The sequence below is a fragment of the Hylaeus volcanicus genome, chromosome 4, assembly GCF_026283585.1.
Source record: "Hylaeus volcanicus isolate JK05 chromosome 4, UHH_iyHylVolc1.0_haploid, whole genome shotgun sequence".
Taxonomy (NCBI): domain Eukaryota; kingdom Metazoa; phylum Arthropoda; class Insecta; order Hymenoptera; family Colletidae; genus Hylaeus; species Hylaeus volcanicus.
In genome coordinates, this window is record NC_071979.1 from 3,555,525 (window position 1) to 3,571,432 (window position 15,908).

The window sequence follows — 15,908 nt, forward strand, 5'->3', positions numbered from 1 at the left end:
CCTTGGTAAAAGTACAGTACTGTGCAAAAATCTTAGGCTAGTTATGGTACATTACATCTTTTACAGATTTACCACTAAAGAAATAGTACAAATGATTTATTTTATTAATATTATTGTGCAGCGTACTATCCGAAATTAGATAAAGTAATAGTATAGATTCAAAGGAAAATTTAGGAGTACTTCTTTTACCGTTTTCTCGTGGCGCGCACTCAGCCACGAGAGCATAGGCTCGAGCCAGGATTGGCTAGCTAAGCCAACTGAGCGCGCGATAATCGGGCACTGTGATTGGTCGGTGGTTTTTCGTTAATAATTCAAAAACCACGAAACATCCGACATTTTTGCAAAGGAAATTGTGGTTCGGAATCCTCTCACCTATCCCTCATTTTCGCTTCTTACACTAATTCTGGGACACCGTGTATAGTATACTGGCGTAGGTATACACAGCACACTAACAAATGTACATCGTATTTATTTTATTAACATAGATTTATTTAAGTGTAATGCAAGCTACACATGGTGACCTGAAATTTTTGCACAGCACTGTATCTTTCGTAATGTATAATTGTGTAATCAATTCCGGAGTGGTGGAAGGGGAAGGGATATCGTTGAAGGTATCATCACTTGTACATCATGTTCGTGTCGAATGAGAAACAGCACTTTTAATCGTTAGCAAAGAGAACAACATTAAATAACACAGATTCGCGGTCGGCGGGTGAACACAATGCGGTATTCTGCGATTCGAGCGTGCCACGTGTAAATTTCTCACTAGCAAACACAAACGAGGCGTCGACGCGAATAAATCTCGTTGCTTCGCTAGAAAATTCGCGTGGCAACGAGCAAACGATCCATACGTTAACGAAACAAAGTGCAAAACGAAATATCGACGCGTAAATGAAATAATAATAATAATAATGAAAAAGAAAAAAAATAGAACGACAAGAAAAAGTAAAAGCACGTCGATACTTCGTCGGTGTTCCAGGATACGCATTACAAAGTCTTTGGAAATGATTTAACGAGCGCGATATCACACGGATCTCGATGGATCCCGCGTTCTAAATTCGAGATTCACAGCCTTAATCTTTGCCCGCACTCAAACGGATCGATATACTCGGCGAGTGTCCGATAAAATCGGTTTTGAATTCTGTACGCCAGACCTGACAACTTTTCGAACGATCTTATTTGAAATATTACGTCGGATAACGTATTATTCGATTTTATAATCATTTGAAATCATTTGGAAATTGTTCCTTCAAAATTATACGAATTGGCAGCAGATATGATGATTTTGAATTTGAAAAAGTCAAAGATGGTGTAGTAAACGATACTCAAGCACGAATAACTGTACTAACATTATTGCAAAATAAAAGGACTGATCTGGCTATGTTAAATGATTATTCAATCAGGATTACTAGAACATGAGATCATGTTTTTCGTAAGTAAAACGCCACTCTTGCATTGTCGACACCAGTGGAACGATCATTTTCATTTACAACAATATTAGAGTCTGATAATATTAGAAAGAATTTTGCGAAACGATTTTTAAAATAAACTCTTACTGTCGACGATTGTTTGTATTGTTAAATTTGAAATAGAAAGAATAACGAAATAATTCGTTCTTCGAATAAAAAACAGACTGGTTCGATACCTAAATGAAACCATTAAAAATGTGGTAGCTGCATCGAATTTTTTCATATCTTTTTTTTAATGCATGATTGTCATTGCTCACGTGAGAATTAAATCAAACATTAGTATTTTTAAGACGACGCAATTCCTATTATCATTCTATGATAAAAGGTGGCCAACCATTGTACTCGTATTTGAAGCAACTATTATTTCAAATGAATTCATATTTTTCTTCTCGAATTACTGTAACGAAACTAACCGTCCGAAATAAATGATCTCAAATAGTTCGTTTTCTATTTTCATTTCAATGAAAATTTGCCCAGGTCTGCTGTAAGCACACGTAACTACGTTTCTGCTGTGTCGCAAGAATCTCGTCCTAACTTTCACGAAAATAAAAAAAAATCACCGTTTTAGGTCAAAAGCCCACCAGTCCGTTCGACGCGCGGTCCTTAGACCCGATCCATTACCTTTTCGTTTCACGTCGAATAATTAGGTGTCTTCCATGAAGAGGTTTCATTTTAAATTTGTAAACTGCCTGGGAAATGAGAGCTATACGATTTAAAAAAAATTAAACGATACATGCTTCAACAATGCACAGAAATAGTGAAACTTCGCTACGAGCAACGAAACAATTGCGTTGTTGAACAATTCTTGGACGCGTTATTTTAAAAAATAGAGACATAAATTGATATAATTGATCTGATTTGATTTCTTTGGGGGTACGCAAAGGAAAACTCTACGTCAATGAGCCACGAACAATTCAAGCACTTAAAGACAATATCGGAAATGTTATTCGTGAAATATAGTCGATAATTGTGGAAAAACGCGATGCAAAACTACCCGAAGAGGATGACAATTTGTCAGAAACCTCACGGTAGCCTTAAGACAATCCTGAATCGTAGAGTTGTACTTTGAATTGGAACGAAGATGTTAGAATTATTTGAAAAAAAGACGTTTGTTTAATGATTTAAAATGAAACTACTCGATGGAAGATGGTGGACGCGGACAATGAAACGAAAAGGAAGAGACCTCGGTAACGAAGGGCAATCTTGGGCTCTCGTCGACCGCCGTTATCCTTATAAACTGATTCACCTGTCATACATCACACGCGCACTCATCGTACAGTTTTCTCGCACGCTCATCACGAACTCGTTCAGGCATCTCTAAACACTTACAATGGCACGACTAAGTATTTGCACGCTCGTTATTCATGGGATAACTGCTTCTGAAGAAGTTTACTCGCTTTTTATTTTATTTTATTTTATTACTCGGTATTTAGATAAAATAAATTAGATTTTTGTTTCTTTGACGCCTTACTTAATACTTTCACTGAATTCTTATTTAAAAAAATGTCAACATTTGCCGAAATTGTAATTGTTTATGACACAGGGGATCGTATTAGGCTGATTGAACACGAAACTTCAAGTGAGAAAAAGGGATGAAAAAATAAATTTTTGTTTGTTAGATATTGCATAGTATTTCTACTGAATTATATTTAAAAAATTTCAAAATTTACCAAAACTGCAATTGTTTATGGCAAGGGGGATCGTATTAGCCTCATCGAACACGAAACTTCACGGGAGCGCTCTCTTTTAGGGGGAGCAAAAAATACATTTTTGTTTGTCAGATATTGCTTAATATTTCTACTAAATGATATTCAAAAAAATTTTTAAATTACCAAAACTGTAACTGTTTGTGGTATAGGGTATCCTATGATGACTAGAAGCGATTCTCTTGGTTAAAAAATTTGGACGAAATATTGAAAATGTTTTTTTTATAATTACAACCACGACGAAGTGCAAATTCATCACGTCGGCGGTTAATGTTGTAATTACTTTCTTGGCTAAGAAACTTTCTTTTCTTAACAATTTTTGAACGGTAAATCATTAACGTTTCTATGCGAACGTATCGTTTTTGTGCATAACGAAGCACTAAAATAAAGCACTATTACATTACTTCTCACGGGCAGTTGTCTTTAAAATACGGGATGTGCAAATACTTTTTTGCGCCACTGTACTACGCTACGGTCGCTAATACTAGCGGAATTATTATTAAGGTCGTCATCGTTACGACTACTACTACTATTATATTATTATCGTTAATATTAATATTATTATTGCTGTTATTATTGCTGGTATTACTATTTACAAGTCTTGTCTCCTGTCGGGTCGGAGACCACGTCACGATCGCGAACCCTGGAAGGGAATCGTTGTTCGCAGGTCGCGCTAACCAGCCGTGAGGAACGAATTCTGGATCAACGATACCTCGCAAAATAATTTTACAGAGAATAACTATGGTTACAAACTCTTGTGCCCATATTTTCAGATTGACCGTGGCTCCAAGTAAATTAAGAGGTTAGGTGTTATTTGTTACTTTCCCTGTAATAAGAAATAGTTTGCTTCGAAACTTTCAAGAATTAGAATTTTTCTTGTTGAGCTTGAGCGATGCTTTATAGTGCAGACTGATACTTTTGAAAATTTCTACTGTGATTAAACTTTGTTTGTAGATTATTAGAAACTACATAATCAAGCATTTATTGTGGTATTTGTGTCTGTAACTTTATCGAAATTCATTTTCTTTGACAATGAACTTTCAGAATTAATTTTTTAATTCTTCGGTGAAAAGCAGTGTCACCCACATATGGGTGACATGACGTATCAAGGGGAGTTTACTGAATAATTAACAAATTATCTAGGCTCCAGAATATCAGAATTTCGTCATTTTAGGATTTCATTATTTCAAAAACATTTCTTCAGCCCTTGCAAGAGTATAAAGAAGAATAACGAGTATGAAAGCAGAGTTAATACGTAAATTATTGCAAGAATTAAAAACTTATAAGAGGAGACTGTAAGACTAGAAAGAACTAAGAGAGGTTTAATCGATTACTGAAACTTTCAACAAAGCATCGACACCGACTTCAACTATGACTTCATTTTTTTATCTTGTTTCGAATGGGACTATGACTCGTTTTTACAAAGAAATTAAAGAATACCTAAATTATTCTGTAATTGACCACTCCATATTTAAATTGCATTGCGATCTTTCCAAAATGAAGACAATGTAAAATTTAATACGACGACATAACCAAATTCATGTTTAATTTCCTTTCTAATTAAACCACGTTTCGCTATCGATCCTGCAAAGGTACCGATAGCCAAATTCTCGATAATACTAATCGAAAAACGCTAGTTTCGCTTCTCTGTAAAACTACTCTGTACCTACGCCACAAAACACCAACAATGGCGTCCGATCCAGCATTCGTACGTCGCAGAATCTTTAAACGGTTAATGACTAAACGCTAATAAATAGGCAAATGAGATGAAAGCGCTTGGCTGGTAAACGCGGGGGTTACGAATCGAGAATTGACGCGAAGGGTGTGGAAGGATGAAGGGATACACGACAAGAGAAGAAATGGACGGTGGGGGGGCGGGGGAGGGGGATACGTAGGGCCATCAACCGAATCTATCATAATTTTTTATGATAGGATGAACCTCAAAGACCGGGACATACCAGCGATATTCGGTGTGGAGCCTAATCGACTCACGATGAGAAATCGTGGAGGTTAACGCTAAGTTTACGGAGGTTCGAACTATCTTTCCCTGCGTCGTTTCTTTTTTTACTTTCTAAGAACTGAGTGAGAAACATGAATTTGTAGTCATGCTTGTCTCTTTAAACGTAAGTAAAGACGAGTAAAAATTTGAAAGTTTGGGGGAAGGTTCGTGTTTGAGTTATGTTTGAAAATCTGCAGCGGTTTTAATGAGATATTTACTGTAATTCCTAATACTCGAGACAAGAAATTATTCTTTTTCACGTTTTGTCGAATGTAAATATTTGGTAAGAATGTAAATATTTAGAATGTAAGTGTAAACGGTTTCCGTAACCTCCCTCGTGAAATACGGAACGAGCGACAACGTAAACCTAGCGTTAATTCGAAAAAGAGCCGCTAGTATGTCACCAGCCTAACTCGGATCGGATCGAATCGAATCGAGTCGCATCGGATCGGGTCGCGTTAGGAACGACTACCGTGCTCCGTTGGTCGTTCGTGGAGCGTGCTAACCCTAAACGGACGTATGACCATCTCCTTACCTGACATTTTCATGACCGATCGAACGTGAAAATGTTATTTGCCACGTGGCAATTTTTCGTATACAGAAAGTAGTCTTGGTACCTTGTCGCTAATACTTTTATAATTTTGATAAAAGAATGAAAATATAGCTCCATTTATCCTCGTTACGGAGGAACTTTCAAAAGGATGGAGATTTTGAAACTAACTCTATGAAATTTAACTTCTGGCACAACAACGGATCGATACGAAAAGTGTCCCTTCCATTAATCTCTCGAGTGACGAATTACTTTCTTGGAAATAAACAAATATTCAAGTTAATATTTACCTATGAATCTCGTCACGATGTTATTTTATCGTATCATTGGAAAATTCAATTGTAAATATTTGTTTACGCCTCTAATCACTATTTCCACGCGATAGTATTAGGTTGTCCTAGAAGTTTCTTTCGTGAGTTGCATTCAATTATTTTCTGTGACAGTGTTTATATATAAATAGACAATCTAATTTCTTAGACATTGATGCTGTAACAGTAATGGAGCGAAATGAATTGTACACAATTTTGCAATGTAACATAAAACATAAAATATTGTGTATGAATTAATTATTAATCAAACGAGAGAAACTTATGGGACAACCTAATATAAAAAAGAAATGAAAAACTAAACCAGCAGCCTTCGAGAGGTTAAAGTAATATCCTTTTGAATGGTTGGTGCAACGATTGGTCTAGGGCTCACTTAATGCAGAAGAAATCCAACTCAGCGATGACAGAGATGCGTCTAGGTAGCTAAGTTGGTAGCTATAGGAAACGATGTGTGGTCCCAATTATTTTACACGGAAAAACCTCGTTTATCCCCATGCACTATTTTCACGAAACTGACTCAAGTTTAGGCCAAACTTGAAAATCACGAGTCACCCTCGTTGTCAAATTTCGTAGCCGAGTCCAGTACCTCAATCTACCCTTCTATTATCTAAACTTTAGATTCTAAAGCATGGTCGAACGTAGAGGTCCATGGTAGAGGGCTCAAAAAGGACCTCTATTATCGGAACTGGCTTGTCTCCAGACCTGTTAACCCTTTGCGCTCGGGTGGCGCCTCTAGAGCGACACATGTAATTTAAAAGTAATTTTGTGAACGTACAATTTCAAATTCACTTACATCCGAATACAACTAATTAGAAATAATAATACATCGAGTCATGAACGTTCGTAGATGTTTCTCTTCGAAGTAGAGTTTTTGGTTTCACAGAAATTTATTATAAAAATGGACTGGATTTGGTTCTATAGAAAAATTCCTCGAGCGGAAAGGGTTAATATATGAGGATAAATGAGGTTCTACTGTACTTCTATTTTTCTCTTTATACTCTCTATATACTTTTATCTTTTCTCAAAGATATTCTCATTTCAGTTTCACGAACGAATTGGATGCTTTTCTAGCATCGCTTTTCCCCGAAAGAACAGGGATGACTACCGCGAAAAGAAGTCGGGTACAAAAGGCGAACGTCCGTTAAGGGTTGAGGTAAACGCGGATTCCTCAATGGCTGCCGATGTTCCTTAACACCGCAGCGAACGAAATCGGATCGTTGCTCGCGTCTTCGATAAGCTCGAGATTTCTCGGTAACAGACAAACGTCGAAAGGATCGGGCGTGACGGTGACACCCGCGTTACCGCGCAAGCTCGGCAAGGACGCGCCCTCCGGCGATCTCAGCTCGAACGTGTGCATCAACGAGCTGAAGAACAGGAATAACTCCATGCGCGCCAGCACATCGCCGAGGCACATACGTCTGCCGACACCGAAAGGCATAAAGTATTCCGGTTTCTGGACTTTACCTTCGGCCGAGAGAAATCGGCTTGGTCGAAACTCCTCCGGCTCCTCCCAAAGTTCCGAATCCATGTGCACCGCGTGCAGCAGCGGCACCACTTGCGAACCCGCGGGAATCGTGTAACCGTGCAACGTCACTTCCCTGAAACAAACGACAACACCGTTTCTCAATTCCGAGTTTCCCCGTTTGCGCTTCAAAGAGACGAGTTGCCTTCTTCCAGGGCGAAAACAACGATTTCTCCGCCATTTTTATTCGCCAGCTTTTCACGAATTTGATTAAATTAGTAAATACAATGGAAGCTTTTCGGAGACGGAGTAAAATTAAAAGTTTCTAGTTTCGGCTTGGATTAGTTTTTTAACCGACTTCGAAAAGGAGGAGGTTACTCTATTCGACGTGTATATTTTTCTTTTTTTTTTTCGTTCGCAATATTGAATGCTGTTAATGTATACATGTATACTGTCTACGTGGAAGTACTGTCTGAGAGGGTTTGATGTATTTGATTTGGCGAAAGGGAAGAGGGTCAAAATTGCATACAGTTAGCCCTTAGATACCCTAAGTTTCAAATTTGATACAGGACTTTTAAATCGAATTGTACTACTTGCAATTGGTTTGTTTTTAACATTTGGTTGTATGTATGTTGCCATTACATAACGCTCTGCGGAACAAAAGTTAACAAAATAAACGTCAGCTGTCAAGATTGTTCAAATAATATGTACATTGATATTTAAAAAAATTTTAAATTTTTGATATATTGTTGATTTAATAATATTGATTATTGCTAATGTATGTACTCTCTGCATGAAAATATTGTCTGAGTAGGTTTGGTGTAGTTTTTGAAAAGGGCGGCAATATTGAATACCGTTAATATACATACTGTCTACACGGAAATACTGTTTGTGTAGGTTTGGTGTAGTTTTTGGAGAGGGCAGCAATATCGAAGACCGTTAACGTAATAAACTGATGTTCCTCCACAGGAAAAAAAGTTGGAAATTATGTATTCACCGAGATCGGTGCAAAAGACCATATTTTGGACTATTTCAGTTTTTTACCTCTGGAGGAGAGGAGGGGAGGAGTTAAGGGTCAAGATAACTACTATTATAATCGCAAAGTTAAGGGCTACCTATGATACGAAAATCAGCTCGATCGAAGGGTAGTCCATTTTCTTAACTTCAACCGACAGGCTAATATGTGTGAAGTTTGGAAGATCGACAATTATTGATCGACATTATAAGTAAGTTAGTATGTTACGATTTGATTTAAGAGGGCTTTAGGGTTGTTTTTCAATAAAACTGTAGAAGAATTGAAGAAGTCTCAGCACAATAAAATAAAAGTGAACAAAGCTTGATACAAATTTGGTAAAGTATGCGAAGTTGGAGAAAACTGAAATGAACTAAATAAAAGTGAACAGATCAGAAGAAAACTAAAAAATTGGAATAATCTTAAGGAATGTGTACAAAGTTGAACAAATCTGAATCAAACTGAAGACAATTCGAAGAAATTGAAGAAAAGTAAAGAAAAGAGAAAACATTAAATGCTTCTAAAGTCTTTATACTCCGAGAAGTTTTGAATTCTATAGTGAAAAAGTAAATTGAACGTAAACTAGGGAGTATCTTATCACAGGATTTATACCTGAAAGTTTCGACCAGTATCACGCAAAATTACTATGGAAAAGGTAGTTACCGTGTAGTCGCGTGAGTAGTTCCCAATGGTACTACGCTCGACCTCCGAAGCACTTCTAAGATCGTGGCTTCGGTGATCGGAAGAAAAGGTAGATCCTCCAGACCAGGCATCCTCGATCTGCCCACCACCTGGTCCAATTCCTCCCTCACTGCATTCGCCGCTTCCGGATGATGCAGCATCAGAATCATCGCCCATTCGAGCGTGGTCTTCACAGTTTCCATGCCAGCGGAGAACAAATCCCCGAGGATCTGTTGCATCTGGCGATCTGACGGCAAAGAAAAAGAAAGACCAAGTGGTTTAATACAAAAATGAATATAATTTTTAAATCGAACAATTTGTTAATACTGAGGAAATCAGAGTTACACAAAACAACAGTTACATTAACTTTAATTACATTGTAGGAAATTGGAAATAAGTTCATGAAACTGTGGTAAACTTAATGAAATCGAAGAAAATTAGAACAAAACTGACGTAATTTTAATAAAACTGTATGAAATTGAACAAGAATCAAGAAAACATTGGAAATTTGATAGAACTGCAGACTATTATGATAGAACTAAACAAATCACGAGAGAATCGAACAAAACTCACATAAACCGTAGAAAGCTAAACGAAACTTAATAAAATTAAGAAAATCAAAACAAAACTGAAATAGTCACCAGAAAAAATTTTTTTTAATTGAACGACAGCCAATAGAAATTAAGCAAAGTTCAACAAAATTGAAGAAAATTGAGAAAACCATACAAATCTCGACAAAAGAGTAAAACACATCAAGTGTGGAATACCGAATGAAACTAAATAAAAACTGAAAAAACGTCAAGTCACCGAACAAATCAAAACAGAACTCAAGAAAAAAATGATTAAAAATCGAAAGAAAGTCAACGTGGAGAACTCCAGAATTGTGGAGAACTGAACTCAATAAAATTGTAGAAAATTGAATAAAACTAAGCAAACTTCAAGAAAATTCAAGAAAGATAAAGAAATCTCAACAAAACAGAATAAAGCACATAAACTGTGAAAAACTCAATAAAATCAAATGAAAACTGAAAGAAATTCAAGAAAACCAAATAAGAGTCAATAAAATTAAACAAAGCTAAATAAAACAAAACAAAATTGAAGTAGTCACAAGAAAACTACAAAATTGATCAAAACTAAGCCAATTTCAACAAAACCGAAGAAAATTCAAGAAAACTGAACAAGAATTATTAATTAAACTGAGTACATAAAAACAGATCTAAAGTATAGAGGAGACTAAATGGTGCTCACCATGATTCTTCCCTTGGAAAAGCGACGCCGCGCGTCCTTCGCCCTTCGCCTTCTCGATCTCGAGGAGATAGGCGTCCACCAGGTCCCGCACGATGCCCTTGTCGAAGGTCGCCCGATGCTGATCGACGGCCTCCTGGAAGAAGTCCGCCATCTCCGAGCGGTTCTCCGATATCTTGTTCCGTATCTTCTGCAGACACGGCAGGTAACGCATCACAGGAATGAAGTTCACCGCGACCATGCTACCGAACAGCTTGAATCCCTCCTCGATCAGGTCCATGAACCTCTTGAACCTGGCGTCACCGTGTTGGAAACGCACCCCCATTATGATCGAGCAAATAACGTTGCTGATCGACATTCCTAAAGAGGCTGAGACGTCCATTGGCGCGCCACGTCGCAACGCCAGACTTCGAAGGAACGTCTTAACCTCGCGCTGAAAAATCAACGGAGGAATTTTCTTCAGCTTCTCTCGATCGAGATTCTAAAGACGAGTGGACTCGATCGATGACGGAACGAGGAAGGACAAATTGACAGGATATACAGGAACTGAGGAAGAGACGAGATTTATCGAAGGGTTCTGCTCACCATAATTCTCGATTCCATAATTTTCTTTCCGCCGCCCATGTAGGTCATGCCGAAGCTTCGGAGCTTCTCGTGAAGAAATTTTCTTTGGTCTTTCCACATGGCGCCCTCGGTATTGATAATACCTGCAACGGAAACGAAAAAGGGCTCTTTATATGGAGAATTGATTAATTAATAATGACGGTTCGAAATAAATTATTTCGAGTGTATGGACAGATATATTGTAGAAACAGGAGACATGTAACCCTTTGTGGAGGCATTAGTAAATACATACATTAAGAAAATAAAAGTAAAAGGTAATTAAAGTAAAGAAATATTAGACCAATCGTGAAATAGAAATAATAATTATAGAAGAATTCATTTATCACAGCGTAAAATAAAAGTAAAGTGCAAATGAAATGAGTACACAAATCTTCATGTTCATGTTCATCATTTTAATACGTACATAAACTACTTAAAATAGTTCTTTCTTATTTTCATTTCAATTAAAATTTGCCTAGCTCTGCTCTAGAGACAGATGTACTACACACAGAATTTTGAGATTGGAAGGCTTCCAATTGGACACGATACTCGGTCGTAACAGTTGGGAATATTTTGATAACGTGGTCATATTATACAATTGGAGAATATAATCATGAATATTCATACCCAATGTTGGTAGTTTATTCTGTGTTATCTGAAATAAGTAGTCTCAAGAGAACTGTACAAAGTTGAACAAAACTACGCCAATTTCAACAAAACTGAAGAAAATTCAAGAAAACTAAACAAAAATGAATAAAACTGAGTACAGAGAAACAAATCTAAAGTATAGAGGAGACCCAATATCTAAAATAATTGAAAAGCTGAATGTACTCGTACATATACCACTATCCCTTAATTGATTCTCCTTTCCACTTTCTATTTTCAAAGATACGGTCTGCTATAGAAAAAGTATACAAATTGAGAGTTGCCAATATTAATATTAACGTTTTACAGAGATTCCTTGCTCGTATTATTTAGAATTATTTTTGTTTAGCCAAAAGTGAATTTGGATGTGCTCTTCGTGCAAGGGAAAAGTCAACGTAAATGTTCGGCAAAAACTAAGCGGTTTCTGTGACTTTCCTTGTGGAATTCGGAATCGGTGTCGGTCGCGATAAAAGAGCAATCGAAAAGGAATCGGTGACGCCACGGGAACCGATGGAAAGAATGTAAAAGAGATGAGAAAAGTAATGAAGAGGCGTGATCGAGGTGGAAAAAAAAGAGGAGAACGTTAACCTTCGATAGAGATAAAAAAAAAACGTGGCACCCGCGCGTGCGAAGTCGAGAATGCAAAAAAATGCGAAACAACGAAATGGCGCGAAACCACGAAGACACGGACTGACGATAAGAGTGGCTATCAGAAAGGCGAGCATGACACGCGTCGACGGATTATATTATATATACTTATCCCCCCGATTTACGAGGAAAATCGGCTTCTCGGTAAACCGTGTACAGAGATATCGTAGATCTTTGTATGAAAAACTGTGCGAATACAAACAAAAACAATACGAAATGATTATAATCTAGTCTGGTGTTTAATTAAATTCATTTACTTCGTTTACTATTTTGTACTTTTCATTTATTCCAATAGTTTATTCCAATAGGGTTCTAAAGACGTGTCTTACTTTCACTTTGTTTGTTTCTAATCGAATTATAAAAAAACGTTACAAGATCTATTCAAAATTTATATTCATTTACTGTAACATAAAACAAAAGTAAAACATAATCGCAGTAAACAAATTAGTTGAATCGTGAAATAGAAATAATAATTATAGAAGAATTCATTTGTCACAGCGTAAAATAAAAGTAAAGTGCAAATGAAACGAGTACACAAATCTTCATGTTCATGTTCATCATTTTAATTTTGATTCTTAATGACGTGTCTATTAGTTTCTCGTTTTTAAAATTTCTTTTCACCCGGTGAAACGTGTAAAATTTAATTTGAATTATAAGAAATCTTACGAGATCTAATTATTTACCGCTAATCGATGGATATAGAGTTTAAACGTTCTTGACTAGAAAAAGCATAATGTGTAAACACATCTAAGCATACAGCGGTTAATCGATAAGAGATTGCATTCATAACAAAACCGGTACCGAGATCGATCGGTGATCCAATTCAGTGGTGTTCGAATCTAAATTGAAATACCGAACGTTGTCCTAAATTATGCATTTCTTATAAATTATCGAATAAAATGAGAAGTATCGGTAATGAGAGACACTGTCTTTCCAGGAAATCTTTAAAACGATAGCGGAAGATATTTTCCCGAGGGTTGGAAATACGCGTAATTAATTTCTTCGTGGTATTGAAATTTTGAGAAACGGCAAAGAAACCAAGCTTATTTTCAGTCGTTGAATAAAACTCCCTATAAAATTCGCGAAACTAGTAATTAATCGATTGAAAGATGATTTTTGAGAAAACTTATCGACGATACCGAGCCACGAATTCGATTAAACGGAAGGCTACATGTGATCCTAACAGACAGGGTCAAAGATTGCAAAGTCTGCTCCCACGGAACAAGAAAACATGAGAGATATCGAACTATTATCGCGACACATGTCCCGGAAAGCCAGGAATGCACTTTGGTGAGTATTTCGTATTAGGCTATCTCAAAAAACTTTCGTTCTTTGTATTTTGGATATTACGATCAAATTTATATGAAATTATTATAATTTCTACGCAAAGATGAACGTATCGTATATCATTTAAAAGCGGAGGTTCCACTCTTACATTCTGATAATAAATATCGCGTATTTTTTTATTAATGCTTTGAGTCGAATTACGACATTTGAAAATGAATAGTTATCAATCGAAGTAATAAGATACCATACCAAGCAAAATTACAGTGCTACTACAAACTACAACATATAATATAATATATCTATATAATTATAGATTATCTTTAATACAAGCACGTGTAACGTTAATTCGTAGGTTTATTTCTTCCTGAACAATATAGCGTGAGTATGTCTATGCAGGAAAAAATGTTGGAGTGCTAAGAGTTGACACTTTAGCTACTTCCCCATTTAGAACAAGTTTACTAGTTTAGTAGAGGATTTCCCCTATTAGTACAGATTTATTTAGACTAGGGTGTGTATACTGTTATTATGTCGAAAGACCTGTCTGTTTTCTCAAATTGACCAACGATACGATTCTAGTTAATTTTAGTTTTAACAGGTAGCCTGTTAACAAACAAACAATACAACAAACTGATCGCACAAATACGCGCGTAGTATAAATTTTCATTTTTAACGAAGAATTCTTATCGAATTTCACGGACAAAGTCGATCTACAAGGATCATCAAAAATGAATTTGCTGTAACTTTCCTTGTGAAATTCGGTACTTCAACACGAAATAAAGATAAAATACAACAAACGTAACGAAACATCAGTTCATTCGTGAAATGGAAAATATATAACTGGCGAGTTCACAAGTGATCGGCGATATGAACATGTCAAAATGATGATTCTTCGTAAACCAATGTCATTCGTTTCTATCCGTAAAAATTGATTACTTGGAAAAGCACGAACATCGAAATCACGTTAAAGGGGAAAAAGGTACCCGTATGAATCATTTTCATTTGTAAGAATTCGTCATTTCGAACAGCACGAAAATCGAAATCACATTGGTAGAAGAAAAAGATAGCATACGAATCGTTTTTATTTGTTGAAATTCGTAATTTGGAAGAGCACGAACGTCAAAATCGCGTAAAAAAAGAAAAAGATGAAAATATCAGGGAAATCGGGGTGCACAGACTTACCATATCCGCCGAGGATGTTGATGAACTCGGTGTGGGGTCTTCCAGTGAACTCCTCGCGACGAAACGTGTCGCGGATGGTGCGATGATCGCTGAGGACGACCACGAGCTGGGTCCCCAATCGTGCACTGAACATAGGCCCGTACTTTTTCGCGAGTTCGCCGTAACGTAGGTGAACGTCGCCCTTCAGAAATGGCAGATAACCGAACACGGGTACGCCCCAAGGGCCCGGGGGCAAGGAACGCACGTACTTGAGCCATTGCAGACATCTCGCCACCAACAACACCGCGAGGAACACGAGCAACGTGTAAAGGACCTCGATTCTCGTTCCTCCCATCGCCTGCCAGGTCAACTGTGCCGCGTGCTCCACCAGCATCTCGTAATCCAAATATTTCTATCTCTATCCTCCTCTGTATCCAGGCCCCAGAAAAAAATGCTCTCCTCGTCAGGGATTTCCACGAGCAAACAAGCGAGATTTTAGAGACTTTCTTCTAGTACACCTCTAAGCTTGCGCTAGCTCGTTCTTCTTTGACATCTTCCTTCGATGTCTTCTCGATCGACTCTTCGATTCCCTTCGATCGCTCGTCTGTTCTCTTCGTATTCTCTCGTATATATCGAACGCTTCGATGTCACGACTCGGAGACACGCGCTCGAGATCCTCTCCAACCGGCGTTCGTCCGGACACCAGCGCGATTTTCTTCTTTCGAAACGTCGCTTCCGAAATTCGCGGCTATAAGTATCAAAGCCGATCGGGCTGGTGGGACATAATCTGGAGGGGAGAACACAGAGGAAGAACGTGTACAGGCGGTCGCCGCTTGTGTTCGCCTGGAGGGGGTGACTTGTCAAGGAATCGTTGGAATCGGGAAGATTCCCCGGCACAGGCGCGGAAAACTTGCACCGGCTGGAAAAATGAAGCGATAAGGCCCCGCTCGGGTGTCGACGGAGGTGATCGACTCGCCCCAGAGGAAGAAATGGCAAGTGAGAGAAAAAGAGAGAGAGGAAGGAAGGGAGGGAGCGAGAGAGAGAGAGAGAAGGGGGGGGGAGTGGCGAACGTAGGGGAAAGGAGAAGTAAACGAATACGAAAAACGTGCGCGGACAC

The 15,908-nt window shown here is 37.7% G+C and overlaps 1 protein-coding gene across 1 annotated transcript; it reads right to left on the bottom strand.

Moving 5' to 3' along the window:
• Positions 1 to 6,921: 6,921 nt before the first annotated feature.
• Positions 6,922 to 15,189, bottom strand: LOC128875495 (cytochrome P450 18a1). Its single transcript, XM_054121126.1, has 5 exons — positions 14,813 to 15,189; positions 11,036 to 11,157; positions 10,454 to 10,883; positions 9,188 to 9,452; positions 6,922 to 7,648 (listed from the first exon to the last, which is right to left on the bottom strand). Exons 1-5 carry the CDS (start codon positions 15,183 to 15,185, stop codon positions 7,219 to 7,221), a joined length of 1,620 nt encoding a protein of 539 aa, XP_053977101.1. The 5' UTR covers positions 15,186 to 15,189; the 3' UTR covers positions 6,922 to 7,218.
• Between the last annotated feature and the right edge of the window lie 719 nt (positions 15,190 to 15,908).

Excerpts from the sequence above, each read along its gene's own strand:
- LOC128875495 (XM_054121126.1), bottom strand. The coding sequence starts at position 15,185 with ATGCTGGTGGAGCACGCGGCACAGTTGACCTGGCAGGCGATGGGAGGA. Across the intron at positions 10,884-11,035 it reads TTATGGAATCGAGAATTATG|CGCGAGGTTAAGACGTTCCT; the intron begins GTGAGCAGAACC and ends TTGATTTTTCAG. Across the intron at positions 9,453-10,453 it reads TTTCCAAGGGAAGAATCATG|ATCGCCAGATGCAACAGATC; the intron begins GTGAGCACCATT and ends CTTTGCCGTCAG.